This window comes from Malus domestica, chromosome 17 (assembly GCF_042453785.1).
Source record: "Malus domestica chromosome 17, GDT2T_hap1".
NCBI lineage: Eukaryota > Viridiplantae > Streptophyta > Magnoliopsida > Rosales > Rosaceae > Malus > Malus domestica.
Genome location: NC_091677.1, coordinates 4,708,590 through 4,729,011, shown reverse-complemented (window position 1 = coordinate 4,729,011; position 20,422 = coordinate 4,708,590). Strand labels below are relative to the sequence as shown.

The 20,422-nt window shown below is 36.0% G+C and overlaps 2 protein-coding genes across 3 annotated transcripts; one reads left to right on the top strand and one right to left on the bottom strand.

Annotated features, from left to right (window-relative positions):
- The first annotated feature begins 10,657 nt into the window (after positions 1–10,657).
- LOC103404633 (protein LONGIFOLIA 1) lies at positions 10,658–15,571 on the top strand. 2 transcript variants are annotated; one of them, XM_070817359.1, is made up of 6 exons: positions 10,658–10,796; positions 11,260–11,482; positions 11,864–11,913; positions 12,031–14,040; positions 14,122–14,272; positions 14,360–15,571. In XM_070817359.1, exons 2-6 carry the CDS (start codon positions 11,329–11,331, stop codon positions 15,148–15,150), a joined length of 3,156 nt encoding a protein of 1,051 aa, XP_070673460.1. In that variant the 5' UTR covers positions 10,658–10,796; positions 11,260–11,328; the 3' UTR covers positions 15,151–15,571. The 2 variants fall into 2 exon arrangements, with proteins under 2 accessions (XP_070673460.1, XP_008341782.3); XM_008343560.4 differs by having other exon boundaries at positions 10,710–10,939.
- A 180-nt stretch (positions 15,572–15,751) lies between these two features.
- LOC103404632 (transcription initiation factor TFIID subunit 8) lies at positions 15,752–17,948 on the bottom strand. Its single transcript, XM_008343559.4, has 2 exons — positions 17,623–17,948; positions 15,752–17,226 (listed from the first exon to the last, which is right to left on the bottom strand). Exon 2 carries the CDS (start codon positions 17,105–17,107, stop codon positions 15,974–15,976), a length of 1,134 nt encoding a protein of 377 aa, XP_008341781.3. The 5' UTR covers positions 17,108–17,226; positions 17,623–17,948; the 3' UTR covers positions 15,752–15,973.
- Positions 17,949–20,422: the final 2,474 nt, after the last annotated feature.

Genomic DNA, 20,422 nt, shown 5'->3' with positions numbered 1-20,422 from the left:
ATGTCACGTGGGGGCAAAAACATATTTAGATGTTGCATAAAACCCAAGATATGTGCAAGTTTTTCTCCAAGACTTTACATGCCGGCCATTTTAATATAATACCATAGAAAAACTAATAATATGTACCAACTACCAAGATATATACAATCTCCACGCAAGGGATGCCTGGAGATATTACATGGGATGAAGTCTCTCTACTCGTGAGTGACATTGATTTTTCCCATACATGCTTTGGATGATGATTTCGCATGCAATGTGCAACAGAGGGGTGTACGATTGTCGCTGTCTCCTGCATATTTTCATCGAACTTGTACTATGCCAATGTTTTCTTTAGCCTTGGTTTGGCATTGAGGTGCTTCTAAAAAAAATGGATATAAAAAAAAAACAAAAAAATACAAAGTTGCAAAACCTAGTTTTGAAAAACCAGCTTTTTTTGCTTGCCTAGCTTTTTTTACCGAACACCTTGTTGCTTTATTTCACAACTGTTTATTTTCACAACATAACAAAAATTGTTTTTTTTCAAAGCACAACAATACCAAACCAGCCCTTAATATCTCTATCTAAAGTTGGACAAAGCCACTGAGAACCACAACTTGTGCAAACACTCACGACTTTGTGATGCAATAATGTTCTCTCTTCCTCAACATTTTAGCTAGAGTTGTTGACTCTTCGACCATTATTTGTCGAGTGCCCATATGTGTACTGTAAGTTTGTACTCGATTTTAAGGGGACTGACATGAAATCACGATGCCGCTGCATGGTCCACAAAAGTCGTTATGGCACTTCTGAATTCGTATGATGAAAACAAGGACATACATCTAACAACATATGGGGGGGGCCATGCACAAGGAAAAAACCAAGATGGGGCTGGGGCTCCAATGGTTTGTTTGACTAGAAAAAGGATTTGGATGCAATCGTAATTTACATTAGTCACATCACACGATTGAACGTTTTAAAAATATAAAATTACATGATAAGTGCTATAAGAACATGAAAATATATCTCTCGACTCTAATGATATGTAAGAAGCTCCTTCTAACTAGAGGGCACAGGGTCCAAGAAACCCTAAGCATCTTTCTCGGAGATTATGTGGAGTTCATAAAACGCAGACGGATGAGGAGGTCTTTTTCTTTGAATTTTCCAGTTTTAATCACTTGAAATTGTCAAAACTGCATCAGTTGTTTTTTTTATACTTTTAAGTATATACATTCAAACCTGACACATCAGGCATGGCATGTGATGTGGGCGACTTTCGATCCCAAAGACCTGGCAAACTGATTGGATGTTTGGTGCTTGACATATTACCTATCGCCAAATATATCACTCTTCTTAGTACACGTGACGCTATTATTTTTGGTTTATAATTCTAATTATATTCCAAGTCCCTGCATTATGCAACGATCATGTGTATCTCTTGTAATAATTCAACCCTCGTTCTTCCCTTAAAAAAATTAGCAAAAATACACACTTGATGAAGAAGCATAGCGTTGGCTTGTTTTGCTTCACAGAAAAACGAAAAATTAGAGAAAAGATTTCAAATAATTGAGTTGTTTTGTGTGGTTTTCTTGCACCCCAAGTTTCTGTGAGATCGATATATATGATGAAGGTTCTCACTCTCTCGTACAATTGGGGGATAAGATATGCATGGAGCATTGACTTCATTAGCCACATTGAACAAAACCCTCTAACATGGAACTATCATATATTATTCACACACACCTTGTTTAATGGACACACAATTTTGGGTCCTAGCCTCCATGAAATTTCTAATAAGAATGTGAATAGGAACCTACCCTACTACCTGTTTTTAAAATCCCTCCTTGTGATTCTGTGCACATATAATTGTTTATTTTGTGCACAATTAATTAAATTATTGGGAAATTATCCCCTTTTGTTGACTTTTACAAAGCTCATAATTTTGTTGACTTTCACAAAGCTTCTAATTTACTTATACAAAGGGATAAATTTTAGGGTTTAATTTATTGTTGTATTCTTCTCTCGGAGGCAATATGTATATATAATTATATATACGTACAAGGCTACACATAACTTGTAGTACAAAAGACAATTAAGGAATCCTAGTAAATTACATACTGAAAACATTCAGTTGACTCACGTCAACACTCTCCTTTAAGTTGGTGCGCAAATAACTCCTTAGCCAAACTTGTTAAGCAAGTCATGTAAGACTCTAGTAAAGACTGCATGTGTTAGAACATATGCTATCTTCACTTCTGTCTTCACAAACAGAATATCTGCTAACTTAACATCCAAATTCTCCTTGATGAAATGTCAATCCACCTCAATGTGTTTATTCCGATCATGTTGTATCGAATTATTGGTTATCTCTATGCTGCTTGATTATCACAATATAATAGTATAGCCCCTTGGCTTGAAACCTATCTCTGTGAATAAAATTTGACGTCATAGGAGCTCACAGATGCCATGCGCCATCCCTCTACACACGACTTATGCATGCGAGGTCGGTGCGAGATCTATGAGCGGTCAGACGCCCCCCCGGGGAGAGTAAGAGAGTCTAAGGCGGTTCTGAGGTTTTGTTGTGAAAGCGAGAGACATTTTGGACTTTTGAATTAAAAAAAATAAGGGTAGCTTAGGCATATAACATTTTTTATTAAATAGGTCAAGTACGTGCTCTCCGTGTTTTCCTTTGGCAACACTTATAAGAGAAAGCACCTCTTAGGTGTTTTTCAAAAAATCACTTCAAATGCTTCTACTTCTTACTCAAAGTATTTTTTAAAAATTTGCCGAACTATTCTTTAAATAGAAATATTTTTCCTCTTTAGGAAACACTTTTAGCTCTCAAAAGCATGAACAAGGCCTAAATCCTCATGTGATGCTTTCAATTTTTTCATGTGGCCCTGCACCCTCCACACCCTTTCCTCAATTTCAATTATAAGTTTGATCACTATCACAATCACCACTTTTATCATATGAAGATTCCACAAGTTAGACGAAATGATTAAGTAGCTAGCTAGATAGCCAGGTGCACCCTGAAATTCATGTATAAATAGATTTAATAATCTAAAGCTGAAAAGCTAACATTCCCCATGCAAGCAAAACTAGCTAGTTTATCTCCCACGTCTAAAACTTAAAGCTATGTAGCTGTTGGATTCTGTACTGGCTGTGTAAAGGTTTTAACGGCACCTTGTTTACAAGTTGTGTGGACTACTCTTCAAATAAAAAAATTAATCACTGAATAAATATACTCATTTGCCACCATCTTGTATTGTGTTGTTCTTAATTAATGAATTTTTCTATCGTTTCATGTCAATAAGAAAAAATGTTAAATTAAAATTCATTCATATATGTGCGCTGTCTGCTGTGTGGTTGAAGTAAATTATAAACCTTTCTTCTTTTATTTTTCTTTTAATTTATATACAAGAATAGTAAGTATTTTCTCTATGAAACTAGAAGGTTTCTGCATGGGAAAATGCTGAAATGCTTCCATTACGCGCTTTCCATGAACAAAATAGAGAGCTTGGCATTTTTGCTGGCACCCAACATGCATGTTTAGTTGAGCAAGTAACGTCTTCAAAGGCTAAAAGGTTAAGAGGTTAAAAGTTAACACTTTTTGGTCCACAGATTCCAAAAGGTTTGAAGCAGCAAAAGGGCTACGGAGAAGTGCATTATAATCCCAAAAAAGGTAGATCTCTGGCATTAGGAAGAAGCAAAAACTAAAAGTTAGTGATGACTTAAGCGTTAATATTTCGATACTTAATTAGGTAAGATGTGCTTTTGGTTTAAAAAGGTTGGAGTAATCGATGACTTCGAAGAGTTCTCACTTTTTGCCAAGAAAGTTTTAATTAGGCGTATTTAAATGGGGTTTTGAAGAATTTAAAAAAAATGCAAGAAGTTTGATGGAATTTTAATGGACTTTCACATATTTTATTTGAATTTTGGGTGTATTTTTCAAATCTCAATTGGAAAGGTTGGGTATACACTATGAAACCACTTCAATTTCATTCAAATTATTACCTTTAATTTTTTTTTTAAATCAAATTGTAATTGAATACACACACACACATATATATATATATATGAATCTATTAAAATTTTGTGTTGGATACTCCTAAATTTAAACCCTTAAAGATTGTAAAATTCCAATTGAAGTCATCAATTGAATAAGTTTTCTGCCATTATCTAGTAAAAACGGAATTATGCTCATTGTTATTCCACTACCACTTCAACTTTTTAAAAGGAAAAGAAAGTGTCCAAAAGTACAGATCTCTTAGGCTGTCCCCATTTTAGTGTCTCATACATATTTTTTTCTCTAATATTTGGCACGTGTGTTAATCCGCTTAATTAAATAATTAGCATTGTTAACTTTTAATCGATTTGAACCGGAGTAAAAGAATCGAATCTAACTGATTTGAAGTCGAAAAATCGAATCCATCGTACTAAATCGAAATCGACGAATTTAAATAGTCTACTATTGGAGTCCAATTGAATAATAACTATCGAATCAATCGTCGAAATCAACGAATTTAAATAGTCTACTATTGGAGTCCAATTGAATAATAACTATCGAATCAATCATACTAAATCGAAATCGACGAATTTAAATAGTCTACTATTGGAGTCCAATTGCATAATAACTATTTTTCCCATTTGGAGACAGGAGAGACAGCTATTGTTTCCATTGACGAATCGAATCATCTTCAATTCAATTAGGGCTGCCAACTTTCCTACTAATTTCGAACCTTTGGCATATTCAATGAAGCAGCCAGGAAATTTTGCATGGCGTTTTAGTTTTATATTATTCTGAATTTTTTAAGCTTCGACGTTTTACAACTCTTAATTAATTAATTAATTGCTAATAATATTCCGCACACCTAGCTCGTTTAAGGGGTCAAATCCGAGCTTTTAAGGACTCATACTATATCCGTACTCCATGTTGAAGAAAGCACGTGCCCTTGTGACAACGCTTAATTAATTTGCTTATATTGTATGGAGATTATCATCGATGCGACTTCTTTTGTATGGATTAATTCATTAGGTTTAGGTTTGAGTCACTGATTAGTTTAATCCCAGTAGTGGTTAGTCAAGATAATGCTACCATTTGTAGTTAGTGTGGTTTGTATCTTTTCTTCATGTTGTAACCTCAAAATCGTATCAAATAAAGACAGCACTATTAAACCATAAAAAATCAGTATTAGGTTTCCAGGACCACATCAATATTTACTTAAATATTTAAGGTCTGTTTGATAGTTATTTAGTTTTTTGTTTTCATTTTTAGTGTTAGTGATAAAGAGAAAAATAAACACGTGAGGGACAAACAAGAGTGGGTAAAAGATGGTGGGAGAGATATAGAAGAAATATACAAGGAAAGCCACACAAAATGAAAACTAAAAACATAAAAAACTATTTTAAATTGTTTGCATATTCAAGATTTTGTTTTCATCTTTAGAGATATAGAAGAAATATACAAGGAAAACCACACAAAATGAAAACTAAAAACATAAAAAACTATTTTAAATTGTTTGCATATTTAAGATTTTGTTTTCATCTTTTCTTCCTTTTTTCTTTCCTTCTCTCCATCACGCTTCTTCATCATCATTTTCCCCATATATATGCCTTTCTCATATCTAAAAAGAAAAATTAAAAATTGAAAACATAAAACAAAATGGTTATTAAATGCGTCCTCACTTTTACTATATAGACCACGATTTTAATTAACCAAAAACGTGCGCTGTGTGCATGCACCTAATCAGAAATAAACGCATAAACATGCATAGGTTCGATTTCCACCGATTTGCCTCATCCTCTAACATTATTTAACCCATTAACGCTATCGTTTTGCAAAAAATAATAAAGCATTAAGAAAAATGGAAAAGGAAAATTTAGATGAGGGAGTTTCTAATCGAAATACGTCGGCATAATATCCAGTATACTGCGCCTCGACCGAGAACACTACTTTGTACATTGCTAGGGTTTACACTTTAATGCATGAATAGCAATTATTTGTCTCTTTTCTAAAAGATGTGCCTAATTGCACACAATAATCCAACGAGAGTAAACGTTTGATTCGTACTTGTAAATTTTGTTCAACATATTTATTAGGTCCATATGTAGAAAATTATAATGCCATCATGTTAATGCATCAGCTGACAGATAGAGAAAGGTGTACAAAGATTTCTATGATTTATGGCTGATTGGAAAAGCATGTCCGAATAAGTGAATCCACAAGAATGTTCCTTTTTTTTCATTTCTACTTGTTTGTTTTTTTTACAACCTTATTTGTTATTTTTCTTCACAATGCCAACACGTACAGCAAAGTATATGGCTGCAGACTGCAGTAGCTTAAGTTTGTACATATTAGCAAAAGAGGGGTGGTCCAACACATATTTACAAAACTGTGTATAATGTGTTTAGAGGGGGCGTTGAGGAGAAGCGAAAGATGTGATAACACAGGGCCTCAAAAAAATTTCCATCTAAAATTTATATGTAAGAATTGTTTTTATTAGCACTTTAAAATTTCATTGTGACTCCTTGTAAGTGTAAATTTTTTTCTTGCTAAATATAAAAATTTGGAGTGTACAATTAGGTATTTGAAGTGCTAATAACAACACCCTAAAAATGAGTTTTTTTTTCAATTCTATGATATAATAATGCTATATGTTGAAGTGAAACTTTGAAGTTAGAGTTTTTGAAGCTTTTTTTTTCTTGTTTACTTGTTTAAGATTGAAGTGCTTTTAATTAATAAGTGAAGGTTATGTTTGTAACTCTTTTTACTTATTATTTAATGACATTTATAAATTTACAATCAGTGACTCTTAAGTTTGTTTTGATTTAAAATATTGCTTTCTAGCATCAGTACATTGTCTTACTTTTTCTGAAGAAAAAAAACTATCTTAAGAATGGGCACTTTTATAAATTTTTCACATGGCTCCCAAAATCTTAGAGACGGCCCTAAATATGTTCTATGTAGTACTTTCAGACCTACACGTATCTAGGCATCTAGCTAGGGTTTCCAAAACGTGCAGAAGGTAGATACGATCTTCATTTGGATGAATACAAGCACCTTCAACGCCAGAAGATTACATAACATATTGCCCCCATTTTTTTATGACACATACAGCCCCCATTAATTTCGTTGTTTATATGTTGTCTTGAATAAATTTATCAAGAACTCGATAAGGGAAATTTTGAAATTAAACCATTAGATTCACATAAAAATGCATTAAGAAAAGTAAATGACGTTTTATCGCAGTTGTGAAAATAATCATGTTCATGCGCGAGAGAGCACAATCCTGAGATAAGGTTTGATCCAGTACATAATAGATGACATAAGGCTGAGGAGATGAACATGTTTTTAAGTTTATCCAATATATATATATATATATTTATATATTGCGTATATTTTATATTTTAGTTGAATATTGTTATTGCATTACAGTTTGTCGTTTAAATTAAATTGTACCGATATCTTTTTTTTTTTTATTAAGGTATGGTAGACGGACTCTATATATATGGGTGTGATATCCACACACTCTTTTTTTCTTCTTTCACACCTTTTCAGTTTTCGGCCGTCGGATCAAATGAATTAAAGAAGATCAACAAACAAAAATTAACAAGGGATATGTAAGAAGTAAAAAAATGTATGTGGATAGCACACCTCTATATATATTGGTCGCTGAAGCGAGTCTAAAGGCCAAAGTGTAGTTTTACTTTGAAAGCTACCATTCTTACTAATAGTATAGTGTTGGTTTATTTCTAGCTACAACCTCTATTTTGAGCTCACTTTGCCCCTTGTAACTCAAAAGTCACCACTTCACTCCCTGAAACTGTTCCACTTTGACTTGTACTCTTTCTTCTCCCTGAAACTTATAGGTTGCCTCCTGATATATATATATATATATATATATATATATATATATGAGATCCAACATCCAATAAGACTATGTCACGTGTGTAATAAATTTGATTATAAATCTCCATTATGCGTTAACATATTCAACAATCAGAGATTATTAAGTTTAAAAGAAATTGAAGATATGAAAACAATAAAAAAGAAATTGATTAGCCTGTCCCATCCAAATCAAACAAATATAAGAAATTAACAGATCTAAGGCAATGTGAAGCGAATTTTGAGTTTTATAAAAACGACTTTCAAGTTTCAGGGGCAAAATGAGATCAAAATCGAGGTCTAAGTGGCAAAGTGGAGCAAATTTTGAGTTTTAGGGAGTAAAATGACAACTTTGAGTTACAAGGAGTAAAATGAGATTAAAATCGAGTTCCTCGTAGTGTAGCTAAAAATAAGTCTATAATGTAAGGTAGGTTTGGGTATAGTAGCGCCAAAGATCATGTCATTTTCGAAAAAACTAGAGTTATATTTCTTTTCCATTTCCATCAATAATATGTCCATGGACCTTCTTCTTTCTCCTGTAACATATACATCAGCAAGTACCATGCATGTGCCAATGTAAACTTCAAACAGAAAATATGCATTTTTACAAGGGACTCGACTCGATGACTCAAAGCAGTATAAGCACTGAAACGTGCGTCTTTTCCGCACAATCCTGGGAAACTAGTGGTCCAGCGGCTTGAGGATGTATGCATGTCTGCTTAAAAAAATTTTATGACTTTTATCAACGCATATGGATTAGAAGTTGAAATGTCTCTGTGAGTGTTTTCAACTTCCGAAAAAGTAAACTGTCGTGACTTGGCCACCAATTGGTCCTTTAAAAAAAACAACGTATATATTGGACCACTCTTTTGGAGACTACAGCTTAAAGTTAAAACGCCCAAAAACTTATTGATCGATTTATGCTTTAAAGTTGCAGTACTGATCTTGCTAACAGGTTTCAGCATAAAGTTATAAATTGACTAAAACAGGAACTTGAAACTTCGAATTTTATGATCATTATGCAAATAAGAACCTTGATTGGCTGCGGAACAATTAGCAGGAGCTTGATGTGGCTGCTCATGATATTTTCAATATTGCATAATTTTTAAAAGAAGAAAAAAAGAAGTGAATATTTGTCAAACCGTTTAGCAGTCAATATGGCTATTTAGCAGGAGTTCCCGCTAATTGTTCAGCAGCCAAACAAAGTGGTGCAAATAATTGTATTCTAACTATGTTGTAAGACATGAATGATGGTAAAAATGGCCTTGTGGTAATAATCAAAAGAATTATATAGTTGTTTATGACAATTCTAACTTAATTTGTGACGATGCATTACAATATTCTGGAGTATTTAATACTTCGCTACATAGAATTTTTAGATCCCATTCAATAATTATCTAATTTTCTTTAATGATTATTGATTGAAGCTAAAAATTAAGTGACATGGTATTCAATATTTGAGTAAATTGCCGTTTGATTTCATGAACTATTACTCAAGTTGAAATTAACTATCTAGACTATTTTTTTTTGTTATATTTGAAATTAGTCAATTAATCTCTCATCGTCAAATTCAATAAATTTCATCCACTTTGTCGCTAAATACTGACTTGTGACCTGTATGTGATTCGCTCTTGAGGGTAAAGTTGTGTCAGTATTTGACGGCACAGTGATTGATATTTCACCAAAATCTGATGGTCAGAGGAATTAATTGGCTAATGTCAAATAGTTCTTAGAGTTAATTTACCAAAAAAATAATTTAAAGGTTAATATCAATTAAAATAATAATTCAAGAGGTCAAACACCAACTTATCCTTCACTTAATTTGTAGTTTCCTATGTCAAGTTGTCATTGAAACATCAAGGGGTTTCAGATTATCCAGAGGAGGATAGCTTGGTAAATTGGCTAGGGAAATGGCTGGAAATGTGGTTTTATTAGGCTTGGCAAGCTGCTTTCCAGTACATTAATCCACTTTCTTATTTCTTCCACCATCTGACAAATCCACATGCTTATGTAGATACAGGTCCTGCCCTTCCAGACCCACACACATGGAAGTGGGGAGAAAAATTGAACAAACCACATCTGTGATCTGACCCACCGATTCACATCGATCTCTCCAACCTCTTTCCCACCCTCTCCTTCCTCATATCTTATTACCGTAATTCTCTTTATTAGGGGTTTTAAATGTAAATGACTCACTTGTACAAGCACTAATTCTTACCCAATATGGCACTTGTTTCTTAACTTATGATTTCTAATTGCTTTTAATAGAGAAAAACTAACATTGAAGAATTACTTAATTAAGAGGGTTGAGATCCCAATTCTTATGTTTTTTAAATTATAAGTTCTGAAAACTGTGTCATTTTCTTTAAATAATCCTAGCTGCAATTCTCATTTTAATTTGTTTCTAAAATCCTGCCTCTTTCTACAAATTTAGGTGTGATCACATTAGCAAAAGTATCGTGTTCTCATTGTATGCACTTAAACTCGAATTTCGCTCTTTGATAAAGAGTAGTTAAATTAGTTAAAACAGTGTGCTCTTATGTACTTAAATTTGAATTCTTTTCTCGATAATTTAGATTAAACTATAATATTAATTTAATGACACAAAAAACTTCTCTCTCATGATATAATATAAAAGGTAATCACCAATTCTCATTCTTTGCCAAACTGATATCGAGCACAGCATATATAATAAATACAACCACAAACCCTCTTATGTGTGTGTGTGTGTGTGTGTATGCCTGCCTTCCCTAGAGAGAGCCAAAGGACAAGTTATTCTTTTGTGCTGTGTGAGAAAACCCAAAAGATAAGAAAAAATAAAAAGACATTTCTTCTTGGGTCTGCCGAACTTAATCCGTCTGCTCTGGCCAGCGCACTAGTATTCTTTGATAGATAGTAGTCATCCTCCTTACTCCTTACAACTCCTTGGAAGGTGGGGCTGCTGTGGGTGATTGTTGAGTGTTGGGTCCCTCCCTTCCCATATGTCTCTTTTGTTCCTTTTGGTTTTGCAGTCGAATATTGTCTCCCTTGTTCTGTGAAACCCAAAAATTTCATTTATTTTTATATATTCCATAGGTAAGGGACTTTTTTCTGATCAATTAACATGTTTTTTTCTTACATATTCTTGCTCTCTTATTCTCTCCTTTTTGTTCTATACAAAAATTTTAGAGAAAATCCAAGAAAAAGAAGATTATTAATATATAGTGAGAAAAAAACTCAATGCCGTTTATGTAACTAGCTAGAAGAATGGTGACTCGAGCAAAACTCAGACAAAAATCTGTTGTTTTTGGCTAGACAGAAAATCAGTATCGTTTTTGAAACTGCATGTTTTTTGGGGTCGTGTAAAATTCTTGAAACCAATTATTTATAAGCGTTTTGCTGCCCGGAATTTGCAGAAATGGAAGTTTCAAAGGTGTGAGCTGGTGGGTTTGTAAAGCAATAGGGGAAGGAGGTGGAAGTGAAGAATGTCTGCAAAGATTCTGCATTCTCTAAAGGATGAGAACCGGGATCTCCATAAGCAAATTGGGTGCATGAGTGGAATTTTTCAGCTCTTTGATCGCCACCATTTCCTCGCCGGCAGGCGTATCAATGGCCAGAACCACAAGAGACTCCCTCCAGGTATTTCTTATTTCTACCATTTGCTTGGAAGTGCAGTTAAGCTCAAAGCAGTTCTAGAAAAAGTGCTTTTAGTAAAAAATAAAAAATCCATTGGTTTTGTAAATGAGGAGAAGTTGGATTCTTATTGATTTGCTATTTCCTTTTGCGAATGATTTACATCAGCTCATGAATGTAAAGACTTTGAATTTGATCAAATTTAAGTAATAAATATTTTTACAGAAAGATAATGCTCGGAAAACTAAATTTTATAAATTAAAATTATTACTTAAACGTTGAGCTAATTGTTAATAACATGTTTATTTTTCTTTTTATTAATATGCATTTATAGTTTCATAATACATGTATCATTATTTATATGTTTTTACTTTTTGTTTTTTTCAGGTGAGAATTGCAACCACGCAGTAGAACCAAGAACAGTGCAGAAGGCTACCGTAAGAATTCAGCACTTAATCACATTAGCGGACTTAAAGTTTAATTAGAAGCCTGACTCTCAATCTTTTGATTAGATTAAAGAGAAACATTCATTACATGCATTTTGGAATTTGCAGGAAAAAATTCGAAAAAAGGCGGTGAAAGAGAAACAACGAAACTCCACAGAATCATCGAAAACCACTGTTGCTTCTTCTTCGTGTTCATCTAGCTTTTCGTCTCTTGAACATCAAAAGGCAGCTGAGCAAGAACCATCTTTGTCCGGCCAAACCATTTCCAACGACAAACACGCTCGGGACCTATCTCTGAACCAACCAAATGTTTTGATGCACATACGCCGGAGATCTGTTGATCTGCAAGATCTTGTCAAAGACTCAATGTACAGAGAAGCCCGTGGCATTTCAGTTAAACCTGCATCTAAAGATGGAGCCGGTCATGCATTGAAGTACATAGACTCCCCGAGGCCTTCACCAATAAAATCCACCAAGACCAGGTTTTCTGGTGGTAACGAGTCATTTCAAGTTCCTGGAAAGCTTCGGGTCGCACCTTGGAGTTCAAATGAAGAGAAGGATGGTGGTACACGTTTTGTACCAAAAGATGCTCGGAGGTTCTCTTATGATGGAAGAGAGTCACGCGATGCATCAAAATCCACCGTAAAACTCAAAGAAGTCCCAAGGCTTTCTTTGGACAGCAAAGAACGTTCCATAAGGAGGGGTTGTAGCCCAGAAACAAAAGCAAATTACTTCATCAAGGATCTGCAGAGAGAATATGGGAACAGCAACAAAATGCTTGACCTGCAGCATGAACCTGGAAGCGCTAAAAGACCGTCTAATGTAGTTGCAAAGTTGATGGGACTGGATCTATCAGATTCCGTGTCAACCACTGATAGTCCATTAAGGCTGATTAATACTGGCACATCTGATAGATCTGATCCCTTCTCAAGATCATCAAGAGCAACCACTGAAAACAAGCAAGATATTTTTTCCGGAATACTCCTTGCGAATGCCAAGAAAGACTTCAGCTCACCCCAGAGGAGAAGTACTGATTCAGTCATGAAGCCCACCTCGAATTCCAAGTTTCCAATAGAAACAGCTCCTTGGAGGCAGCCGCACAGAAGCAAAGGTTCTCAACGATCAGCTTTCAAGCATCAAGAAGAACCGACAAAAGCTCCAAACTCATCATCTTCAGTATATGGTGAAATGGAGAAAAGGCTAGCAGATCTTGAGTTTAAAAAATCAGGAAAGGATCTCAGAGCTCTTAAACAAATACTTGAAGCGATGCAGAAGACGAAAGGAATGACAGATACAAGAAAGGATCACGCCTTAAATTTTGCATCTCCAATAAGCAACGAAAGCATTTCCTCTGACAGCACAGTAAAAGCAAGCCAGAGAAATCTACAAAGTAACATATCAGTTCCTGCCACGGCCAAGGGTTCCCAATCTCCAAAGAGCTATAAATCACCCATCGTCATAATGAAACCAGCTAAACTCATTGATAAAATCCACAGCTCTGCTACCATGGTGGATTCCATGAATGACACGTTAGGTCTTCGGAAGCTTCGGACTAGTGACCCTGGTGATAACAGAAAGGGATTGGTCGACAATAATACAGCCAAAGATCCGACACCAAGGAACAGTCATGTCAGAGATCCTTTCAATCGACACCTTCATTCCATTGGTGATAATTCTAACGCAAGAACTTTGAAATCTGCACAAAAACCAAAGGCATCGCAAACTATGAGTGAAGAACAAGTCATCAGCTCAAGTAGGAGTTCAAAAATCACTAGCCCGAAAATGCAACAGAGAAGACTTGGATTGGAAAAGCAATCTCCTCCAAGCACGCCATCATTGAATTCAAGCATGACCAGAAGACAACACACTAGGCAGTCATTAGAAGCAACCACCCCAGGTAGAAAACTTGGGCATAAGACACCCAGTTTGCATCAAAGTAATGCGCAACTGAGGGAGACTAGCACCAAGATGAGAGGGATGAGTCATCACGATGATTCCACTTCACAGCAATCTGGAAGCACCATCAGCTTGACCTCGCACACAGACACAGCCACAAGCGTTCACGAATCAGATAGGATCACAGGCACGCATTTCCAGCAGCATAACCAAAAAATAAAGGTAAGGGTGTCCCACTTCTCATTCATTCCTGTAAGTTATTTCTTATCTGGGTTGACAGATGTTCTGTTTTCTTTCCCACAGCACCCAGCAGTGGGGTTGATTGATGATAGGTCAACGGCAGAAACTAGGAAAGCTTCCTCTGAACAACCAAGCCCTGTCTCTGTTCTTGATTCTACATTCTATCGGGATGACTCACCATCTCCAGTGAAGAAGATATCAAATGCCTTCAAAGGTATAGTTCTTGTGCAACTGATCCCTTATATGTGGTATAGAATGCAAGACTCGTTTATACTAAATTTCCTCAAATTTCTTGCTGCAGACGATGAAGCACAAATTTTGGATATAGTAGGGTATGACCCAATGAACCAATCTCTGTTATCCAACAACACAATGCCCAGTCCTGGGGCAGAAATTGATCATAAAAGATTAGAGAACCTGATTCAGAATCATCGATGCATGAGCAGGACACACGAGGACCCCATCACTGGTCCCCTCTGTGACAGTACAAATCCAGACCACATGTACATTTCAGAAATATTGCTGGCATCAGGTATTCTGGAATATCTCGAATCTCCCTGGACAACCAGTGAGCTCCACACATCAGACCACCTGATCAACCCTAATTTGTTCCTTGCACTGGAAGATATCAGAACAAATACAATGCCTTCTGATCTCCAGCCCAAACCTGATGAGAAACTTCAAAGAAAACTAGTATTTGAGGTCATTAATGAATTCCTTGTTCAAAAACTAGTGGTGGAAGATTCTTTGAAGCAGTGGTTCCCACCACACAAGCTGGCAGATTGGGAACCAAGAAGCCAGCAGCTTCTGAAAGAATTGTGTTCAGAGGTTGATCAGCTACAAAGAAAGAACTTGAATGGCAGCCTGGATGACGAGGATGAAAGTTTGAGAAACATCTTGTTGGAAGATTTCACGGATCAAGCAAAGAATTGGACAGAGTGTGACAGTGAAATTCCAGGTGTAGTGTTGGATGTTGAGCGATTGATCTTTAAAGATTTGATAAATGAAATTGTGAATGGTGATTCAATTAGCCTGCATGGTTGGTCTGGTGGGCATTGCAGGCAACTGTTTTCTGGGAAGGGGCTGTGCTAACATTGATTTCAAAAACTCAAACTGCCGCTTGGATGACGAGGAAGGTAGTTTGTGAAGCATCATTTCTGAAGTTTTGAGCGGTGGTGACGTAGCTGGTTTGCATAATTAGTCTGGTAGGTATTGCAGGCTTGCCAAGGAGCAGTTGATAACATTGATTTTTTTCTTCTAAAAGAATTGTTCTAAGTCTTAATTGTTTCCTTGATGTCCTTTTCTTCTTTTGTTTTTCTTTTCCAGCTTTGGTTGGAAAGAACAGGAGAGGGGGGAGTATTTTATATACATTTCACAATAATCCTTTAGTTTTATCTTCTGTAAAGCCACAAATAACTACTGGTAAAATTTCAGCTATTCTCTAACATGTAAACCTTTGATAGAGGACATAGATCTATAATACAATTATGGTGTATGCATATTTCCCTTCCAATTTCTTGTTCCAGTTATGCACAATTTATTGAACTGGAAAACACATTAACCTTTTATTAGTCTATAATTATGAAACTAAACATAAATTTGACTCTCTTCCGTTTACATATTGATATAGCAACAAAGTACACAACAGATGAGGAATAATACTTGTGCGCGCATTCAGAGTAGAACCACTAAATAACGAAAACAAAAGAATTTGAATTAGAAATAATCATTAACTGGGTGTATCACTGCAACTGACACTAACATACCTTTAAACTTGTTAAAGTGGGAAAATTCCCTCCAGAATTGTGTAATATCCATTCTACAATGTCCAGATGCAGACAACACCATGCGAGCCCGCTTCCACTGCTAGTATCCTAAAACAAGTGTACGAATTCTAGTCGAAAAACAACCTAATTTACAACTCCGCAAGCTCCTCTTGGTTTTCCATGGAATCCTTCAGAATCTTCTCAGCCCTCCTTTTCTTTACATCCTTCTCATTTTCTCTTTCAAACCAGGAATCAGTTTTCTGAAAACCCTTGTTTTGTGGGCTCAAATGAAACCTAGTATCAAAGGACTTCTTCGCGGTTCCAACCTTAAATTGCACAATTGGTCTCCTGCTCAAAAGAATCTCTTTCCCCCCCTCCTCTGATTCACACGATCCACTCTTCACTGCTTCAATAGCTGGAGCAAAGGTCTCCAGCAGTGAAGACTGATTCAGGACATGGTTCTCAGCAACAACAATTCGTGCTGTGGCTTCACTTGAAAGTTTAGCTGGAAGAGCAACATGAGATATTTCTGTCTCCCCATATTGCAGAGGTGTAGCAAGAAAAGGGTTACTTTCTCTTGCTTGTTTTGCCTTATCAGCATCTTCAGGGCCAACAGAAGGTCCCTCCAACCCATTGTATAAAAGCCTCCGCTGCAAATTGTACAGAGACCGCTCCACATTTCTCTGTTGTTTTTCTTGCTCAATCATATCAGTGTGAGGTTCTATAGCTCTCTCATTGGATATTGGTGACTGAGCATATGTATGGGATTCAGGAAAAGCAGGCAACCAACTAGGTATATGCTCTCCAGGCGTCTCTACCCCTCTTTGCCAAAAACTAGGAGTCAGCTTTCGGTCCTTAACAACTGGGAATTGAGGAATAGAGTAGGCAAATGGAATATGCTCAGTTTCAGCAACATACTGAGCAATTTCCCTAACCGTCCCCGAACTTGCAAGACAATGATCAACGTCTGAAGCACCTATAAATCCCTGCACCACGCCCAAATCTTCCAACCCTTGAATGATATCAAAAACATTACATTCCACTCTTCCAGCTAAATTAGCATATAAATGCGCAGTCTTCCCGATGTTATGAATGTACTGAACAGCAACATCAGAGAGTGTTTCGAGAGCAGACAACTGGAATGTCTGAAACCCCACTATCTCACATACTTGCACTACAGCAATCTTCGCAATTGATTTTGCAAATTCATCACCGCTCGATATGCTCTGCATTCTATTGTGTTGTTCATGCTCTCTTCCACTCTCCCCACCCCCATTGGTCATATTCAACCCCTCATATCAGGCCACCCAAAGCAGTACATTCAAAACCAACATTCTTGGTGAAAGTCCTCTTAAACCCACATTATCTACCCGCAATAAATCATCGATGCCTCCGTCTTTCCCTACGAAAATGCAAGTAAAAACAACATAAGATTCAAAATAGGAAAAAACTTATCCCTACACAGACAAGAAAACCCGAATACAAATACGAAAAATGGAAAAAGAACTTCACTGAGCTGGTCCTGATACAAAGATTTGACTTTTTTTTTCGTTTCGTTTAGGAAATCTTTTCTCAGCAAAAGGGAGCTTTCAATCAATGGAACTACCAGCCGTTGCAAATTATTTAAAAAATTGGAAATAGATAAAGAAACCAAATGGATCAAAGCTTAATTTTCTGGAGCTTTCTCGAGCAGAAAAGCAAACCCTGAAACTTCTAACTAGGAATTGAAATCAAACCAACGGAGTTGAAAAATAGGCGGAAGCGAAAGAAAGAGCGAAACTTTGAGGCGGAGGCTTACCGGTGAAATCCACGCTTTTACGATCCAATAGAATCACCGGCGAGCAGAGGCTGAGCTCAGAGATACGGCGGCTCTCGTACCACCATTCGATCCGATTTGCGAACGAGCAAAAGCAAAAAAAAGAGAGAGGTTGAAGTTTGGGATTGGGCTAAACCCTAGAAAAACCTCTGGATCGAGAGGGACGTTGAATCTTGAATGGGAGTTTGGGAGCTTTCAAGTTTGTCAATACTTGCGAACGAGAAGAAGGGAATCGAACGGGAGAGAGAGAGGGAGAGAGAGGCTTTTGTACGACTTGTCGTTTTTTTATGAGTTTCGTTCTTGTTGATGAGTTTTCTAATTACTTGTTTTTACTCATAAAAAGCTGCCATTAAATAAATTGAGTACTAATTTTCGCTCTCATTTTATCCTCCTGCGTTCTTTCTCATCGTTTTTGTTATTTATTCAACCTGTCAACCAAAAATATAGGATAAAGAAAGATGAGTGCGGAAATCATTTTAATAAATTCATAACTCATTTGATCATCGACTAATTTGTGCTCTGATTGTTGATAAAGCCACACGCACTAAGTGCTGACGTTTTTGTAAGCTAGTTGGATCAAATTCCGGAATCATTAGCCACCAATTTTAAGTCGTTTGAACAATTGTTAATAAAGCCAATTTTGTTGATTTTTTTTCGGTACCTACAAGCACTAAGTGCCAACGTTTTTTAAATTGTTGGATTAAAAGGTTGAATTTGTTCTAAGACGGTCAATTGTGGAATGACACTCAATGCATGTTGTACCGAGGAAAAACTGCAATTTTGCCTTCAAATTCTCACCAACACTACTAGGGTAGAAAGATGTGAACTATGATAAAAGAAAAAAAACAAATCAAAACTTGACGACCAGTGACGCGAGATTGACGAAACAAGATCAAAAAGTATGAATGGTTTTGGATTCACGGGAACTATAGAAAGAACAGAAAGAACGGGAAGTACGAGTTATTTTTCTTTTACTACTGCTTTGCCAGAAATGACCAGATCGACTTCACTTCTCTAGGTTTTGTAATTTTATTTGTTTTGTTTGGTAAATCCTCTTTTCTTGGTTATCATGCGACATCTGCATGGAGCAGTGCTACCACTGTCCTGCACCTCCTGTAAAGTACTGAACTATGATATCGATGTAAAACAAATTAATCAGGGAGGCAACACATAAAGCTTTTGCAGTTCTAACTACTTGCAGTACTGCTCATCCACTCGTGATGAAGGCCTTTATCTTAACTAACCAATTCATACACAAACATGTATATCGTGTTATGGTGAAAATTCTACAATGCACCCGTGGATCCTATATTCTAGTGCATTGAATAGTTCGATTTTGAGAATTTTAATCTAACCGTTCAGACACTGCATCTCATACACAAGTTATTGTAGAAATGGAATGGTTTATGCATACCCTTTTTCTTTCTCTACTTTCTTTGGATTTTGACAATCTCAATCTAGCCGTTCAAACACTAGTGCATCTCATACACGAGTGTATTGTAGAAAGGGAAATGCCTTCTCAGTTGGTATATATAGGCTTCACAATTTGACCTTTGAAGAGGCTTAGTGAATCTTTTGGTTTGTTGATTATCAAACGTACGTTGGCTTCTGCCAACAGAAAGGTTTTTAGAACAGATTGTATGTATATTGAGTTCTTGCACCACAAGTAATAAAACTTCTTTTATAAAGGATTGTGCCAAGTTTGGTTCTTATTAATGCCTTGCATGTTAAGGACTTTACTTGTTTCTTGACGGTGGACTAGAAACTACCAAGATGGGGTTAAATATAAACTGGTTATATTCAAGCACACCACTTCAGTCGCTTACAACAAAAAACAAAGACAGTATGCGATAATAACAATATGTATAAGTAACTAAAATTAAAATTGATATTCTTTTAATACCAGATTCAAATTATCTGCACTAGTACTCCAACATATAGGTAATAATCAACACAAAACACTCATAACCCTTAGCTATATAACTAGCATACATATATATAATTATGTTGTTGGATCTTGTGTATGTGATTTTGACACTAGCTATGCTCTCAACTATCCCTCTCATAATGCGCCTCACTCTAGGTCGTTAATTAATTAAAGCCTGCAGGCTGCTATCTTCGTACTTACTTTACCTCCTTCTCTTCAGAAGCCTATTCAACTGGTAATAACGTACACTATTACATTCACTCCATCCTTTCATGTTTGCAGTCCTGCCTGATGTCTAGCAGAAATTAAAAAGAAAGCAAGCTTAGACACATTTCAGGTCACACCTCCTACAATCTCTCTCTCTCACTTTACCTCCTTCTCTTCAGAAGCCTATTCAACAGGTAATAACGTACACTATTACATTCACTCCATCCTTTCATGTTTGCAGTCCTGCCTGATGTCTAGCAGAAATTAAAAAGAAAGCAAGCTTAGACACATTTCAGGTCACACCTCCTACAATCTCTCTCTCTCTCTCTCTCTCTCGGGTTTTAAATCTTTGTTTGCAGTTATTTTTTTTTTTTTGGTAAATAATCTTTGTTTGCAGTTGCTAGCTAGTTAGAGAGAAAAATTAATGATAGTTACAGAGAACAATCTCATGAAGTTGTATAAGACCATTTCCAAGGAGAGAATGCCATGGCGCACATTCCCATTGGCATATAAATTAGTTATAAAAAACGTATTTGTCTCTAACTAACAACGTAGCATACACCCCGAAATCTAACTAACAAGATTCAATTAAAAATGAATAATGAATGTACGATGTAGCTTCACACCATTAACAATGCTTCAATCAAA